Below are 18523 nucleotides of genomic sequence, written 5' to 3'. Positions count from 1 at the left end.
TGTTGGGAGTAAAGGAAGCATTGGTGGCTTTGCCAGACTGAGTGGAGAAAGAAGGAAGAGATGGTAGGTCATTCGTGAAAAGAAGAGAAACCACCCAGTATGCAGGACTGGCTTGGAAAGAAGCCCCCTGAGGCCCTGAAGCCCACCTTGCTATGTGCCCCCTGCTAGGCAGGGTCCGCCTAATCCAAGGGGCTGTATTTTTACACCCTCCCTGCATGTACCACCTTTCTCCACTTCCTCAGTCAGGTCCATGAATTTGGTTAAAGTCGTAAGTCAGATGGGAAACTTCACTTGCTAATTTCGGGGAAATCCAGTTCCATTAATATTTACTGAACGCCCACAAGGAGCTGGGCAGTATTAGTGGGCAGTCCCAGGAATCCTAGGAACCAACAGTGCACAGTCGCATCCCAGAAAAATAATCTTCCCTGTCTCTGAGCATCCTCATTTCCTTGGAGTCAGCTTCTGGGTCTGATCCCTGCAAAACACCAACACTTTCCCTGTACTTGGGCTCCCACTGGGCTCCCCTGGGGCCTCCTGGAAACGCCAGGAGGATTTAGGGGTGGCGAATTGGGAGGGCTAGGGAGGTAAGGAAGGGAGGAGGGGGAAGGAACAAGGTGCATTTCCCCCTTTAATCGTGTTCCAATCAGGAGTCGGCCCTGTTCCCGGACTCCGATTCCGGCGGCCCAGAGAATCTTCCAGGAAGCGCCTGGTATCCTGGGCGGTGGAGTTTGGCTGGTCCGGGCGCCGGAGCCTCCCTCCTCCCACCTCTTCCCTCCCTCCGGGCTCCGTGCCTCACTCAGGGGCGTGTCCTGCCCTACCTCCCTTTCACAGTGGTCCACTCATCCGGTTACAGCGGCAGCGGCAGCAGCAGCAGCCTGAGCACGAACAGCGATAGCTCCGGGTTTCCAGACGGGAACTGTGGCCACGGCAACAGCTCAGTGGGGGGCACCTGTGCGAAGCAGGAGTAGCAGGGCGAGGGGGTGGGGTTCTTGCCAGCCACTCTCTGAGCCCGAAGGAAGGGGCACCTCCCAGCTGAGATTCCAGTGCTCAGCAGAATCTCTCACCGAACTGGGAATACTGGTGGGGACAGACATGTGCTGGACCAGCTAGAGGGCTGGGGTAGGTAAACATTAGGTCCAAGCGTAGAGTGGCAGTGAAGCTGTGTCTGGGACCATGACGGCCTCACACCTGGACTTTGGGGAAGTGGAAACTTTCCTGGACAGACACCCAGAGTTATTTGAAGATTACCTGATGCGAAAGGGGAAGCAGGAGATGGTGGAGAAGTGGCTGCAGAGACACAGTGAGAGTCAGGGGGCTGTAGGCCCGAGGCCCGCAGTGGCCAGCACCAACAGCTTGGCTCACAGCGGTGGCAGACGCAGCGGCAGTGTTGGTGGTGGCCCTGGACCAAATAGCTCTGCCAACAGCCAGCCCACTCTGGGCGGCGGGGACTGTGGTGGGGTTCCCCTGAGTCCCAGCTGGGCCAGTGGCAGCGGGGGCGACGGGAACCTGCAGCGGAGAGCTTCTCAGAAAGAGCTAAGGAAGAGTTTTGCTCGCTCCAAGGCCATCCACGTGAACAGGACCTACGATGAACAGGTGACCTCCCGGGCCCAGGAGCCCCTGAGCAGTGTGCGGCGGAGGGCGCTTCTCCGGAAGGCCAGCTCCCTGCCCCCCACCACAGCCCACATTCTCAGTGCCCTGCTGGAATCCAGGGTGAATCTGCCTCAGTACCCCCCTACGGCCATGGACTACAAGTGCCACCTCAAAAAGCATAATGAGCGTCAGTTCTTCCTGGAACTGGTCAAGGATATCTCCAATGACCTTGACCTTACCAGCCTGAGCTACAAGATCCTCATCTTTGTCTGCCTCATGGTGGACGCTGACCGCTGCTCTCTCTTCCTGGTGGAAGGGGCAGCTGCTGGCAAGAAGAGCTTGGTCTCCAAATTCTTTGATGTGCATGCAGGAACCCCACTGCTGCCCTGCAGCAGCACAGAGAACTCAAACGAAGTGCAGGTCCCCTGGGGCAAAGGCATTATTGGCTATGTCGGGGAGCATGGAGAAACGGTCAACATTCCTGATGCCTACCAGGTAGGACTTTGCATTGTCCCCCTTCCAGAGCCCCACTGGCTTGGAAGCTAAACCTTCTCTTACCCCTTGGCATCCAGGAACACATTAATTTAGACTCTTTACAGCACTAATCTTGCTACTTTTAAATTCCTTCTGAGTTTAGACCAGTTAAAATGTTACTACACCATCGTTGATATAATGGTCTTTTCCTAACCTACAGGGCTTGTAAACATTTCATATATCACAAGGACTACATTTTGCAGTCGGTAATATCACATGTTTCTCTGTCAAGATTCCTTGTCCTTAAGAATATCAGTGTCTGGTTTTAGAACGGATTTGTGAGGTGCTAGGAAAAAGTGTCTACTCCAGAATAGTAGTGTTAGTCTGAAGAAAATGGCATGTTGGTGTCTCTGATGTCTTTTGGGACTGTAATAAATTTCATTCTCTTTCAGGGTTGGACAGGGAACAGAGTACTGAACTACTTTCACATCCCTTTACTAGCTTAAAGTTGCATGCATTTCAAGGTAGGGAGGAAGAGGAAAAGAGGAAGAAAATCAGGGGAAGAATGGGCCTCTGGCTTATTTGTGGCTTTTTAATTGTTTCTGTTACTGAGTTTAGAGAGGCTGGACAAAATAGAGGGATTATTTATCTTTGGGTTTGAATACAGCATTATCTGCAGCCAGCTTTTGACAGGACTGAACAAGTAGGCTTTTAGTTTGTGAAACGAACAAAAATTGATAATTTTTTAGCAATTCCAAAGGCAGCAGGGTACACATGCTAGTTTCAAGTGGAAAAGGAAACCCAACATGCTGTTTGCTGGTATTTCTAAGCGTTTCATTTTCATAGTGATTTGAACGTGATGCTAGGTACCAGATCTGAAAGCTAGTCAGTTCTGATTCTTCAGTATCTATTCACTGAACGTGATAAACTGGATGTACTTTCTATGAGACTTTTCGGGGTTCATAAGAATTGAAAGTTCTTAGCCTTGGTTATGAAAATTTTGTAGTCATTTGATGAGCACGTCTTCCAGCGTCTAATAGAGCCACCTGTTTCTCGAGAGTTTGGTTGCTGTTGATCAGAATAGCAAAAGTGGTGGGAGGGGCACTGAGGGTAAAACTTTATTTTATCTGAAAGTAGACCATTTTACATAGAAAATTGACTAGCTTGTACTAAAACCGAGTTTCACATTTTTTGTGATGTCTGTCAGTATAACACTTTCATAGTAAGGGATGCCAGTCAAAATAACCATTTTCGTTCACCTTTTGTTATTGATTAGGTGTGTTATTCATTATATCCTTCTTGAAGAGATAGTTTTAGGTCAAGCAACCAATGAATGAACTTTCGCAAGTGTCTGTTTCTCTATAATCTTGGAAAGCCATAGAAAGAAGTGAAAACATTTAACAATCTTTATGGTGAAGATTCTGTAAGAAGTTGAACAATCACAGTCTTTTGTTTCCCATTACTTCCACATTCTTCTTGTGAGCTTGGGCTAAAAAAAAAAAGAAAAAAGAAAAAAATCCCTTCCTAGTTGGATGACACTTGTTAGAGCTTGGAATTGCAGTCTATTCTCTTCATTGCCTTTACTTTTCTTATTCTTCCCCAGTTGATATTTTCCCATTTCTGTAGCTTTTATTTCTTGCTCTCCTTCAACTCCTAACTTGTATTTAAGACTGTTCACATAACTGCCTTTTCTTCAGGAGCAGAATTCCAGCTTCCTCAGCAGTTTACTTGTCTTCCTGCTGCCTAGAATTGTGGCTAGAGGTGTTGTCAGAGTTACAGAAAATCAGATTTTCAACAGCTGATATTTCTTCTGGGCCCTATTTGTACTCTGAAGGCAGAGTGTAAAGCAAAGTTGCCTTTGATATTTGGAAGCTGACAGTGGGAAAGTCCCCAGGGTGGTAGCGATAGCTGTAAAGAGGACCAGGTTTTTGGGAGGACTGGCAAAGGGAACATAAGGGTTATGTTCTGGGTTATGCCTGGTCTTCATTTCATCCTGGACAGAGAGTTTCTCTTTTATTTCACCATTGGCTTCTACTGTATATTTCTGTATTTTTAACCTGGTGTGTTTTTTCATTTTTTTAATGCCACTTTTCTTCAGAAAAACTACTTTTTTTTTTTTTTTTTGCTTTATTATGATACACTACAGTCACCATTAGTGTGACCTTGGGAGAATTTCTTTTTTTTTTTTTTTTATGTTTATTTATTTATTTTGAGGGAGAGGGGCACACAGAGAGAGAGAGAGGGAGAGAGAGAGAGGGAGGGAGAATCCTAAGCAGGCTCTACAACTGTCAGCATGGAGCTGGATGCTGGGCTTGATCTCACAACTGGGAGATCATGACCTGAGCCAAAATCAAGAGTCAGACACTCAACCAACTGAGCCACCCAGGCGCCCCTTTAGGAGAACTTCTTAATCTCTGAGTCTCAGTTTTCTTACCTGCAAAATGGGAATAAGAACATGTATGTGACAAAGATAAGATAATTATTTGGAAAATAAAATGAGTATTGCATTACAGCCCCTAAAACAGTACCTGCCACATTGCAATTACTCAGGAAATGGTATCAATTTATGATGATAATGATGACACAAGTCTACTAGAATTCTTTTTCTTTATCTCATTTTCAGTTGTTTTTCTCCTTATCTGGGACTGAGATGTGGACTCAGCACATTTTGACTAACCTACTCTTTCCCTGAGCCATGTTCTATTCTTAAATTAAGTATTTTAGAACTGTCTTTACATTTGAGGAATATAGAAATATCTACCCTTCTACATTTCTCTAAATGTGATTGATAACACATGATTGACCCTATCCTATCCTATCAAGAGTATTATACTTTGTGCCTTTAAGGAACTCACACTATATAGATTTTTTATGGAGTTGTATTAATGTTGCCTCCTTCCTACATTTTAGCATTTTTCCCCAGCCTTTCCATTTCTGACTCTTACAGATTTTTCTATGAATGGAAACTGACAACCTTTCAAATGCATGTTCTTTTATCATGATGTTGTTGTAATTCTGATAATACATGAACATTCTGAAGTTTCTTTGTAAAAATATAACCATTCCCTCTGATATTTTATTACCTAGTATGTTTTTAAGGTGTTTCTTGCTCAGATTCAACTAGTGTTCTTTTTATTTTTCAGGAGGTAAAAATTTTTTATCATACAGAGTTTAAAAATTTAATCATTTGAAATTTAGACTGATGATCCTCTTGGGTTCACAATATGGGTGAGAGAAAGGCATTAAAGATACTAATGAAATCATGATAATAAGCATAGAATTCTGGAGTCAAGAATAGACTAATGAAAACTAACGTTGAATAAAAGTTTTGACAGCAAAAATACCCTCCTTAGTTTATTTTTAATTATTTTTCATTACTTCTTCAATTAGTCCTAAAAAAAAGACTTGGGGCACTGGGATGGCTCAGTTGGTTGAGCGTCTGACTCTGGATTTTGGCTCAGGTCATGATCTCATGGTTTGTGAGATCGAGCCCTGCGTTGGGCTCCATGCTAACAGTGCAGAGCCTGCTTGGGATTCTCTCTTTCCCTGTCTCCCTCTGTCCTTCCCCCACTCTCTGTGTGTGTCTCAATAAATAAATAAATAAACATTTAGAAAAACAGACTTGAAATTAGAAGAAAAAATTGCAAGTGGAAAAAAATTCATTTTAAGTATCCAGTATGGATCATAGTGACTACAATTTACCTTTTTTCCCTGACAGTTATAAGTTATTAAACAGCCCACTTTAATATAGTAATGAAAAACTTGCCCTCAAGAGGTTGAAAATAAGAGCACTCAAGTAACAGGTGTTCTCTTTGAGATTATTCTAAGCATTCAGAATATAGCACTTTAAACATTAATAAAAAGTGTGAGATGATATTTTTGTTGGTGTTGATAATGATGATACAGATGTTTGATGGGCTTTGGATCTGAAAAGCAGCCAGGATGTTTTGTTAGGTGAACTGGGAGGAGGAAAGGGGATGACGCAGCAGGGTTACAGGTGTGCCAGGCTTTCAGAAAACCTGATCTGTTTACACAACAGATTTACTTATTAGTTCCAGCAAACATACACTGAGCTCCATTATACCTAAAGCCTGGGTAGGGGGACTGCGAGCATACAGAGGTGAGAGAACATGTTTTTTGCCCTCCCAATGCTTATAGTTGAGAGGCATATACTATACACAAATAAATACCAAGCACTATACTTAATAAATGTTACAAACTAAATGACTAGTCTCAGTAGACAATGGATTCACATTATGATTGGGCTCATGATGGAAGACTTCATGGAGGAGATGCCATTCAAGCTGAAAAAGGGGTTAGATTTCACCATTGGAGATGGTTGTGGGTTTGGCCGGATTGATCCAGGTGTAGCAAAATGGCATCAGAGACACAGTAATGAGCGAGCACAAAATGTGTACAGGGGACAGTGAGTGCTTTAATTTGGACAAAGTATTGCCCATGCTGTAGATTGAATACGCAAAAGTAGCATGAGGGCAAAAGAAGAAAGAACCTTGAATGCCTGACTAGAGAATTTGAATTTCATTAACAGTCGGTTAGTCAGTGACTAACAGTTACAGGGAGCCCTTAAAGACATTTTAGTAGGATCAGAGTGGTGTTTTTGGTAACTTGGTGTCAGTGGCTGAATGGATTGAACAGGGGGAGGCTCAAAGCTGTGGGGTGCCTGGGTGGCTCAATCAGTTAAGCGGTTAAGCGTCTGACTCTTGATTTCGGCTTAGGTCATGATCTTGCAGTTTGTGGGATCAAGCCCCACTGTGGTATTAGTGCAGAGCCTGCTTGGGATTTTCTCTCACCCTCTCTTTCTGCCCCTCCCCTGCTCTTGCTCTCTCTAGGAAAAAAATAATAATAATTAGGAGTCTATTATGATGGTCTAGTAGAGCCATGATGAACAGCTGAACTAAAGCAGGAACCGTGGGAATGGGCAACAGAGGACAGATGGAAGATGTTCTGCAAGTGTGGATTTGGGCTAGAAGGGAGGGAGTTGATAATAACCTGGGTGATGTGGAGAAGCTTAACTCTGTTATCAGTAACAGGAAAAAAAGCTTGGTGAGTAAAGATTCTAAGTAGAGGCAGCTACATAATTTGTGGAGTGTGGTGCAAAGTGGTAGGTAAAGCAGGAGCCTGGTTGGAGGTGGAGAAGTTAATCTTCTCTTCTAAAGGACCTGCTGCTTTATCCCACAGCAGCCATGCAACCCCCTAGTGATTTCAAGCTCCATGTTGAAAAACCCCGTACCTGGATTGGGGGTAGGTAAGAGCTCTTCATTGAGTTTTCTGCCACTTGGTCATAATGCTGCCAGCTTTGGGTGGGGATGACCACAGCCTTGCTCCTCCCAATGTGGCATGGGGCGTGCACCTGACCCTCCCCATGCTCCCACCCAGACCCCAACCATGAGCAGAGGGCAGTTGTAGGGCATGGCAGATGTAGGGTGTGGGCTCCTCACTCAACTAATGTGATCTGGTTGTAACCCCTGGTCTCAAGGGAGGGGTGAGTAGGTGGTAGGCGGTAGGCCAGATGAGGCCCGGGACATATAGAGCATGGATATATGACCAAGCACCAGTCCTGGGAAGGCAGTGGGAGGGAAGACTGAGTGTGAGCCAAGACTCCAAGGTCTGAGCTCATATGCCACTGTTCCATTGGACTTCAGTTAGCACAAATTCAAAGGTAAAGATTAAGAGTTTCATACAGCACAGCATTAAACCTGAAGCCGGGGGCCCGTATGCAACTGCACCAGTCACATGTCCATGAAACTGGTCCTGAGTCGGAGTCATTTTGAGTATTAGGTGGAGAAGTTGAATTTTATTCCAGCTAGTGTCTACTGCTTCCTTTCAGCTCCATCCTAATTAAATTATGTGCCGTTTTCATTGCCTGGATTGTGCTTTTCTATTTCCGTGCTTTTCATCCTTTCTGCCAGGACTACTCTTTCTCCATATTTTGTCATTCAACTCTTGCTGTGCTTTCTCATAACATAAGAAGGGAGAGCTGATTGCTTATCTTTGAAGAGAAGAGTTGGAAAACAAATAAAAATTATACACAAAGTTCTATTTAAGAATGCATTCTACTATATGGGTGTATTTGATATGTATATGTATATACAATGCATATGTATATGTATATATATATATGTATATATACATATATATGTTAAATAAGAATATAAATAATGATTTTTTAAAATTCACTTTCATTGAATTTCATTTTAGAATAATCTCCACTGAAGTAACTACATTTAAATGTGTTTGGCTTCAGAAGGGATTAATTTCATGTGTCTGGAAAACTCGGTGAGGAATATGCTTCCTTCCCTGATGAGCCAGTGCTGACAGACATGGGTCTATGGTCCTGTGATTAAATTGCTGAGATTTGCTTAAAAGGCAGATGTTGATCCCACCCCACCACTAGTCTTAAAAGGAGTTTTATGAATTCTTATTTCAGCCTTGCACAGTGTTTTAAAAATTCCCCTAAGCCCACAAACATGTTCACTAGCCCAGAACCAGAATTGATTTTGCTCTTGAAGCAGGAAACATTTGCTGTTTCAGCCCCTTTTCCTGACAGACACATGATCATGATAAACAGAGTGACAAATTGCATTTGCTGCTCTTACATGAGGATAGATTACAGAGAAGTACAGTTCCTACAGAATCATGGGGAGGTAATTTCAGGTTAACTTAATTTTTTCCCAGCCCATAAGCTAAATGTTTACTAATCTGACCAATTTATTTTGGTTCCTGAGGTTTGGGTCACCTGTTTATTTACAAGGCTGGCTTAATTTGGAAGTTAGTGTTCCATGTTTAATATAGTGTTGAAAAGTCATATGAAGCTTTCCTCTGAAATAGCTTTGAGTTGTTTTACAGGAAAGTCAATAAGATCCTTGACGTCCACTACTTGCTACTTTAGTTACTTATTTTAAGGGTGGTGTTTTGCAGTATAACCACATTCTTTTGGAAAGTGGAATTTGAATCATAAAAGAAGCTGTTTAGTCATAAGAGAGTGGGTTGGGCTTCTAATATTTTAGGAGAAACTTTGGTTCCTGGGAATTTATAGGCATTCAGGCTAAATTTATTTTTATTTATTTTGGGGATTAAAATAGTAAAGAAGGTTTCCTGGTATTAAAAAAGGTGTATTTTCTATAATTCCAATGGTTTCTTATTAATTGGTTGGTTTCAACGACTGAACAGTGTGGTTTATACGTTAATGATAAATTATATTTCCTATCATAAAATATAGCTTTAGGCTGTTGCAAATTTAGTACAAGAAATCTTTCTTATCTAAATGAAAAAAATGAGGAACGTTTGAGCTTTTTAAGGGTGTCAGATTTTAAGAATTTAAACATGATGATAGAAGGGAAAGGGATGTTCTTCTGTGGATTAACAATAACTCTATTATTAATGGAGCACTAATTATGAGCCAGGCATTAGGTCATTAGCAAGCATTGTCTCTTTGACACCTCTCAACGATCCCCAGAGGTAGCTATTACCAACACCATTTTACAAAAGGAGAAACTGAGGCTTGAAAGAGTTGAGTAGTTTGCTCAAAGTCACCCAGCTGGCAAATGTGAGAGCTAGGGTTCAAATGGAGATCTTTGGAGAGCCTTATGCCCACCCACCACCCCTCCATGTGACCTCTACGGACCACTAACTGTTATATGCACACTCACATCTGTCCCTTTGCCTTCTCCTTTTCTCTGTCAGTTGAAGTCCTCTCAGCCCTCTAGGCCCCTCTTCACGAAGCTCTTGCTAATCCCTGCCCCATCCCACCCAAACTGACATGATTGCTCCCTCCTTTGATCTTCTGTAATGCTTTAATGTGCTTCTTTCTATTTTCATACTATTAGAACCATTTGGATACCATGTGACGTCTTGACTGTGAACTCCTCAAGATCAAGATCATAACTTCTTCATTTCACATTTGCTATGGTAGATCACATAGGGATTAATGCAAATCTGTTCAACTGAGTAATTATACCCTTCATGTGGTCAGTTCAACCACCTCTAAGCACAGAGTTCAGCCTGTGCAGGCCATATATATAGCTAAACCAGGAGTACATCCTCTGAGCACATCTTTTACTCTTTAGACCTTGTTTTGTAGATTTTTTAAAAATAAGGCTTGTGAAGCCCAGATAACTGGTTAATTATTTGAATTGCTTGTCTGCATTAATCAAATCTTCATATTAATTGCTGCACCCCTGTCTCCCCACCCTCTTTGTTTTTGTTTGTTCATTTTAAAAATTTTACTTTATTCCATGTGGAAACTATGGAGAAAGCAGACTGCCACTAACCAAACACTTAAACTAGCAACAGCCCACTGCCAGCTTCTTCTAGGCAAAAGCAGAGGATGGAACATGACTGTTCTGGCTAACTGAATTTTCTAGTTTTCTCATGATTACCCCATTGATGCAGTGTAACTTCTTGAAGGTAAAACACTCCTTCCAGCATAAGGTCTTGCAAATGTTAGAATTTTTCTCTGAAGATCTTTTCAGACATGAGAGATTACACTGACCAACCTTGCAATTATTTATTTTTCAGGAACATTGCACTTTCAAGTTTATTGATTACATTTCTTATGTTTCACATACTCTCAAAAGATCTCAAAAAATTCAGTTTCTGAGATGGTTACATTTATGAACTACTCAATCCAAGATGTAGCTATTAGATGTCCATGTGGCATGTCCAAGTGAGAGCCATCTCTTTCCCTTCTGTTCCCTATAGTTATCCCCTGTAAGCGGGGCTGGTTGCTACACCTCTCCCCCATGCCTCCTCCCAGCTGAAGTGATGAGGTCTCTAATGGTAAACAATACAACTACTCTCGTTATGTAGAAATGAACCTACATCTGAAGAGGGTGCAACTACCAGAACCTGAGAGAGAGTTAAAGCTATGGGAGAGGGGCCGCCCAGCCAGAGCTATGGCCTGAGGGAGAGGAACTCAGCCACTGATGAACGTGACCCGGATGAGAGGGAGCCAGGAAATGTTACCCTCTTCACACCCTCTTCTCCTGTCAATGTCACTCATTGGTTGAACCCAGGGTTGGTTGAAACCAAGAAGGCAAAGAAAGCCTTCCCTGGCAAAGCAGTTCATTGGAGTCAGCCTCCTGGCAAAGAACAGAGTAGTGCAGAGCAAGAGCATTTGGAGAGCCAAATGGGGACTATCCAGAGTCACCAGGATATTAGTTTACTCACCAGGAATGTAAGTGTGTGTAGAGACCAAGTCAAGTAGGAATATCCATCTTTGATTTGAACACTGAATTTCACCAGTATATAGAAAATGGTGATTGAAATCTGTTGGAAATGAGTTCAGAATGCCATATTGGTATTTGACTGTCTTGTTCTGTCCAAGTAATTTTGTTTTTTCCCAATATGCTATTTTCCAGAAGAAACTCACAGGAGACAGCCTGGACCAAACACACCTCTAACAGGAAAGAGAGACACTGGTCTAGTTGATGGGACTTTTCCCCATAAACAATCTGATGAGGCCCATTTATTTGAGAATTGAACTCATTAATTACTAATCATCTTGTGGAAACTGTGAAAGCCATCAGCCTGTAATAGAACATGCTCCAGACTTCGAGATAGGAATCTTGGATTCTATTCCCAGTTCTACCTTAGTGTTTTCAGCTGTAACATAGGGATAATATGTCCAGACATATCGGCCCCATAGTATTTCAAAAGGATCTAATTATTAAATCAAACATTAGATTCTAATGAGATAACGGGAAAGAATATTCAAAAGGATAAAGTCAGAAATGTAAGACTGTATTCACCTTTTTAAATGCAGAGTCCAGCAGGCTTTAATCACAGGGCCTGGCTCTGGAAATGTCCTTGTGCATGAAAGGAGAACTTTGATTTAAAATATAGTAGTACCTATATTGACTGTATTTTCTTATTTTCCATATTTTTGATGTTCTGGTTTTGGGGGCTCTGATACTGCTCCTCTCAGGGGTAACTAATTCATAGAGCAAAGGACGCCCCTGCAAGTGCACCTGTGATGTGCAAACCAACCAACCCAGAATGTACTTTCCCAACAATCTCCTTAATCAAACTCTCACAGGCCAAGCCAAAATTCCTCTGCTTAGGCCAAAGTACTGGACAGGGCTAGGTACTGGACAACTTACCACCCCCCCCCACCCCCCGCCATAGTCCAGAGCCTACCAAAATTATTCAAACTGTCCAATCCTAAACTGACCCAGGGAACCTACCCTGCCTCCTCCATTCCTTCCTGAGGGAACCTCAATAAAGGCTTTGGACCATGTTCTGCCCTCCCTTTCTGCCTCCTGCCTGACCCTGGTCTGTCCCCATGTGTCTCTGCATGGTGTGCCATGCCACCTGTGTTTAGTGATCTGTGAGCATAACCTTCCTCCTTCAAGACAACCATTTCCATGTCTAAGTATTCTACTGGATTAAAACAAATCACAGGTGTATTTTAGGATAGTACCGTATGTATATAATGCCTTATGCCAATGATTAACTTAAAATGTAAGGTAATCAAATGCATTAAATTTACTTTAGACTGTCAGGATTTACTTGTCATAATACATATTCTTCATTTGACGAGCATAATTTTTTTTTTTACAACTGATGAATATGCCTATTTTTCTAGTATAATATGTAATCCCAAAAGTATGAATTGGGTTTCTGTGCTATAAATTCTCCCATAAAGTCTCCAGATTGACCATTCGTACTTTTATTCTTGAAATCCTAAAGATTTTTTTAAATGACAGTATTTGGGTCTAGTATTTGTAAACTGAAAAAAATTGTCACAGCTGCCATTACAGGGTAAATGAACACTAAATCATGGTGCTTGTAATCAGGCTCTAATAATTTATTAGGCCAGGAGGAATCTATGACACAGTTTTGTTTTAAATGTGTTGACTATTCATCAAATAAAAGATAAGCTTTCCTTATTTTATGTTTTTCTCTTGGGATGTGTTGTTAATTTTATACTATGCATTGTCCTTGCACTCATGCCCCCTATATTTATCAGATTGTTGGAATGTCTAACCTTTACTTTTTTCAATTTAAAGAAATTAGATGTTGCTCCTTTTTCATTTAAATGGCTGTATACAGTTTAGTGAGCTAATAGTTTTTATGGGTATTTGGCAACTTAATGTGCATGATTACATATTTAAAGTTTTAATAACAGCTGTAATGGAATTAAGAACTGTAGGCTTGGGACATTGTGGAAAGATTATTCCAGGGTTGCTAAGGAAACCAGTCTAGGTTTTTCTGCATAAATTCTTCTGGAAAGGTGAAGCTATAATCCCATCTCTAATGGCCACTTTTATGGAGAATCCACATTTCCCCCTTAGCTGCTGCTGCTTTTTGCTTTTGGAGAACTGCTTAGTGACAGGGTATATGCTTTATGCAACTGTTAAGGCTCGTTCCTTTTTCTGTCTTCAGGTACGTGAGACTGGGGTCAGATTCACCTTATACTTCCTCTCTTTGCGCACTGGCTCTGAAAGCCCAAGACAGTCATGGCATCTCCTTTTTATCCTAGCCCAGAGATCAGTTGTCACAGAAGCTAGGGAGAGGAGTCAGCGGCAGTGAATGTGTCCAGCACTGACCAAACAGGCTGAGGAACCCAGAACCTCTGGCCAGGAGGCTGATAGCTCAGCTGGGAACCAAGGCATCTTTCCCCTCTCTCTCTGCCATCTATTTCTTAAATGAGGAAACAGAGGAGCAGCTTCTGATCTGGTCCCTTTATTTTTTCCATGCCTGCTGTGACTCCCATTGAATAGCCAGAAATGAACTGGCGCTCAGGGAGTGCCTACTAATTTAAAATGGAAAGGGCAGGACAACATTTTTCCACCTCTGAATTAACCAAATTGAGATGATCTGCTCTGTTAAATTAAAGAACAAAAAGGTCAGCTGGGAAAAGCGGAGCCACTGTCATCGTAAGGGTGTTTTATACTTACGACCTTGGGATTTTTGTTGAAGAAACAACCATTTTATTCTTAGAGATAACCTTGAAGGATCAAGCATTTACGTATGTAGCAATATAGCAATATTATTATTGCTATGTATGTAGCAATATAACAACACTTCTTGTAGCAGCTTTGTGACACCGTATAATGCAAAATTATATGGAAGTCATTTGATGAGAATGATATGGAAACATATGAAGGTATAAAATGAAATAGATGTGCTTTCTCTCCATCAAGTGAAGCTACAGTTTAATTCCACCTCCTCCTTTTATTCTTGACTGTTGCTCTGACCCTCCTCCCTGAATGCTAACTTAGCACCTACTACAGTGTCTGGCATATTCACCAAGTAGGTACTTGGTGAATCATGTTTGAATGAATAGAAGAGCCCTTATTGTAGCCTTTATTTTGTCTCAAGAGCGACACACCCTAATGAGACCATTATGTAGTATGAGTGTTTCAACATCAGCACTGTTGACATTTTGGACACTTTGGAATCCCTGGCCTCTAGACACCAGATGCTTGCTCGGGTGTGACAATTAATAATGTCTTTAGATATAGCCAAATGTCGCCTGGAGGCAAAATCCTCCCCCTCCCTTTTGGAAATCATCGATTTAGGACAGTTTGGAAATAAACATGTACTGCCTCTGACTCTTGATTTTGGCTCAGGTCATGATCTTATGGTTTGTGAGTTTGCGCCCCTCACTGGGCTCTGCACTGACAGCACAGAGGCTGCTTGGGATTCTCTGTCTCTCTCTCTCTCTCTCTCTTCCCCCCCCCCCCCACCTCTCAAAATAAAAATTAAAAAAAATAGTCATAATCTCAGATTTAGCAATTCCAGATCATTCCAAGGAAATTTTTATGGGTATTTGTGTATATGAATACTCATGGTAGTGTTATTTATAATAGTGTAAACTTATTAGCCCAAGCATCCAACTAAATGTTTGGATAAATAAATTATTTACATCATAAAATGGAATATTTAATTAGAGGAAGTTGCCCACAAAATATTAAGTGGACAAAACAAAGCATATTTATAAAACAACAGCATCTCCGTTTTCTTGAAATAATAACAACAAGAAAAGCATGAGGTTGAATGAGGGTTGAATTCAGAATGAAACAGACTGAATGTGATTCCCAGTCTGAACCCCTTGAGAGTTACCATATTTTACTTCTGCAATTTTTAGTTTCTGCCGCCCTACAATGGAGATAATAACTATCTTAAAAGGTTAATCCTGACAACAATTAAGTGATGTTATATATGCAAAGTGTTTAACATGCTGTTTGTTACATTGTGAGGACTCAGTAAAAAGTTCTTGGCATAACGCACAGGGAAAAAGCTGGCAGATGATTTGCCAGAACATTAATAGAGGTGGGCTTGTTTTTCTCTTCTCTTTTGTGTTTTCTTTTATGTATTTTTCAAAACCTTCCACACATGTATTTATGAAGAGAGTAACTATAGTTGCTTTAATGGATACGCCTCACAAACTCAATGGAAACACAACAGGAACTTATTTCTAACTCTTGGGAAGCTCAGCACAGCTCTTGCTGATGGATGGGTAGCCGTCCTCCAAGAGGTCAGTCTTGCCTGCCTGCGCCTCCACACCTGTAGCACAGGGCTTCCAACATGTGGTCGGCAGATGAGGGGAGAGAGAAATGGACAGATGACTGGGGAGAATTTGTGGGTCAGGTCTGGAAGTGGCACACATTATTTCCTGCTGCGATTTTGTTGCCATTCTAGACTCTAGAACTCGGGTTTGTGGCCATACCTACCTGCAGGGAGGTATAACTCAGCCCCACCCCGGAGTGGATCCCAGCCCAAGAGCCAACCAGTCATGGCATGCGGCTTGAAGCGTAAGACCTTCAAGTGGTGAGCCGTCCTCTCCCGCAGGTCCTCCTGGTGTTCACAGGCTGGAGCTCATGTGCATGATTAATTTCCCACAACAAGATTTGAGAGGAAAAATTAGCTGGGCTTTGGAGAAGGGACTTGGAAGACATGGGAGAGGATCCTTGCTGTTTTAGTTTCCATTGTTGAGAATGGGTTGGAGAATAGGACTCTGTAGACAGGAAATTTGCTAAAGAGATTGTTGCCTCTAAGCTTAAAGGTCTGAGGGTTATAAGGGATGGGACTAGACCTGGCTGTATAATTTGTGGACCCAGTGAGAAATCAAAATGGGGTTCTTGACAGAGGTCAGGACGTCATCCCTCCAGGCTAGCCAGCCCCCACCCACAATGAATGGACAACCCCAAAGGACTGCAACCTCTGTGCCAGAACATACATCATACCTGGATGGGGTGGTTGAGAGGCCAACACAGAGCTGCTGAATGAACATGTTATGGTACTGTCAGCCTGCAGCGGACACAGCCAGAGCCTTGCTCCACCCCGAGACAGAGCGGGCTTCTGATTCTCGTCATCCCCATGCCCACGCCTCACTGGGAATGGAGGGCAACAGCAGAATGTGGATACCTTCCCATCGCAAACCCCATCTACCTGACCCTGTTATAACCCTGGGCGGAAAGAGGTAGAGGTCATGGGGCCAGGGCAGGGAGCAGGAGTCTGAGAACCCATCAGGAAGCTGGACTGTATGAGCCCCTGGGGCATGCTCCATCAGACTTCATGAACAAAACACAAATTTAATGTAAAATTCAAGTGTGTGTGTGTAGCGGGCCCTTCTTAGCGTGAGGCTCAGTGTGACTGTACTGGATGCATACCCATAAAGCCATTCCAGGGTGATGTCTATACTATGGTTTAATCTGTAAGAATAATGAGGATTGCAAACTCTCCATGGAAATTTATTATTTTTCAACCTGCCTTCATAACACTACCCATGTGACTCTTGCTATTTATTCCATTTTTGGTAATTTAAATTTTGGCTCACCTGTCTTTCTCTCCATTAAACTGTGAGCTCTTGGAGGCCAGATGCTATGACTTTATACCACTCCCTGTGTGTGGCACAGTGTCTAGCATGTAGTAGTTAGGTGCTCCATAAATGCTTGTTATGTGAATAAGTGAGGAAAAGGATGGTCATCGAGAATTCGGTCACTAGGGTAAGTTGCCTAGGTACTAGTACTAGGTTGTAAGGTTATATTAAGAACAGGGGTTTAGCTGATAATGCTGAGCTAAGCCAATTTATAGGCCAAGCGTCCTTTCATTTTCTTGTACATAGGGATGGGTTGGGTTTCCAGGCCAGGCAGTCAGGTACAAGGCCATTGTGGTCCAGGCTGTGAATGTTAGAGATGTGAAGGCACAGGGAACCAAGCAATTTGTCTATTGCCAATAGAGAAGAGGACTTAGCAAAGTTGGGAGGGTGAGAGCAAGAGAAAGAAAAGGTATCAACTATGACTAGTATAATAGGCCTGGGGCTTTGGGAAAATAGTGATTAGCAAAGGAGATGTATTCTTCTTTTCATATGGCTATATAAATGGCAGTAATGATGTCTTTTAGGCAAGGTAGATTGATTCACTAGGGAGAGTGTAAAAGGTCACACTGGGAGCTCTCTGATATAGGGATGGTCGTTTAAACCAAATTAATGTATATGGAGAGCCCAGCACCAAGCCTTTGATGAAGCATATGCACCAATACCACTATCATTTCTATTTCCCCCCAAAGAACCACAAGTATTCATGTTTCTCTAGTCTGTACTTGTTTCCAGGGAGCATCATCTGAGATTATCAGATTCTTTTTTAAACTCTAGATATTTTTATTTGGATTATCTATTGTTACCCTAGAAAAGAGTCCTTTGAGAAGTGTGCAGTTCTTCTAAAGTCATCTGTGACTAGTTGTGCTAAATAGTTAAATGACATTTCTCAAGACAGAGATCACAGTCATAATTGTTACTGCTCTGAAGCTCATTGGAACAATAGTATCAACAAACAAGTTTACCTAGCATATTTCAGAGTCCTCTTAACCATTGGCTTTCCTTTCCTCTCTCCATTTCTTTCTTATGCTTTCCATTTGTTCTGTTCTGGCATTCCACTCCTGTCTTCTTTTTGAATAATTGCTTCCCCTTGCTCCTCCCAACTTCCCTCTCTTTTCCTCCTCCCTTTTCTGTCTCCCCCCAGCCCCCACCCTGACCTTCATCCTGCCTGTCCCCCTTTTCCTTATTCTTTTTCTCTTTTTCCTGTCTTCTGGCCTTCACTGGCATTACTGACCTTAACATAAAATGGATAGAACATGAAAATAAGTACAGTTAAACCTTGGATTGAGAGTAACTTGTTCTGTGACTGTTCTGCAAGACAAGCAAACATTTCTAATAAATTTTAACTTGATAAACGAGTGATGTCTTGCAATACAAGTAGTACGTGATGCTGAATGTCACATGATCACAACTGAGCCAATCCTTCTTCTCTCTCTCTCTCTCTCTCTCTGTCTCAAACCTACTTGGGATTGTGGGTGATCCTTTCCCAGGCTCAGATGCTTGGTCTCAGGCCACAGGGTTGGCAGAAATCAGTGATTTCTCAGAATGTTGGAAGGTGTCCACAACTGGCACTAGTGTATTTTTGTCACTTCAAAGCACCTATGGACAGTCCTT

At 42.2% G+C, this 18523-nt stretch overlaps 1 protein-coding gene across 3 annotated transcripts in view; it reads left to right on the top strand.

Moving 5' to 3' along the window:
* The window catches only part of PDE11A (phosphodiesterase 11A), a 405024-nt gene that overhangs the window by 38363 nt on the left and 348138 nt on the right, over positions 1-18523 (top strand). The window contains exon 1 of one of the 3 annotated variants that reach the window (XR_006712991.1): positions 824-2085. The exons of 1 other annotated variant lie outside the window; for it this stretch is intronic. Coding sequence is in view for 1 of the 2 variants with exons in the window: in XM_045480318.1 (XP_045336274.1) it covers positions 1174-2085 (912 nt within the window). In the remaining variant the exon portion in view is untranslated. Of the gene's footprint in view, positions 1-823; positions 2086-18523 lie in introns of those variants that run through there. One more of the 3 variants, XM_045480318.1, reaches the window with a different exon arrangement.

This window comes from Leopardus geoffroyi, chromosome C1, assembly GCF_018350155.1.
Source record: "Leopardus geoffroyi isolate Oge1 chromosome C1, O.geoffroyi_Oge1_pat1.0, whole genome shotgun sequence".
NCBI lineage: Eukaryota > Metazoa > Chordata > Mammalia > Carnivora > Felidae > Leopardus > Leopardus geoffroyi.
The sequence above is the reverse complement of the archived record's forward strand: the minus strand, read 5'-3'. Positions and strand labels throughout refer to the sequence as shown.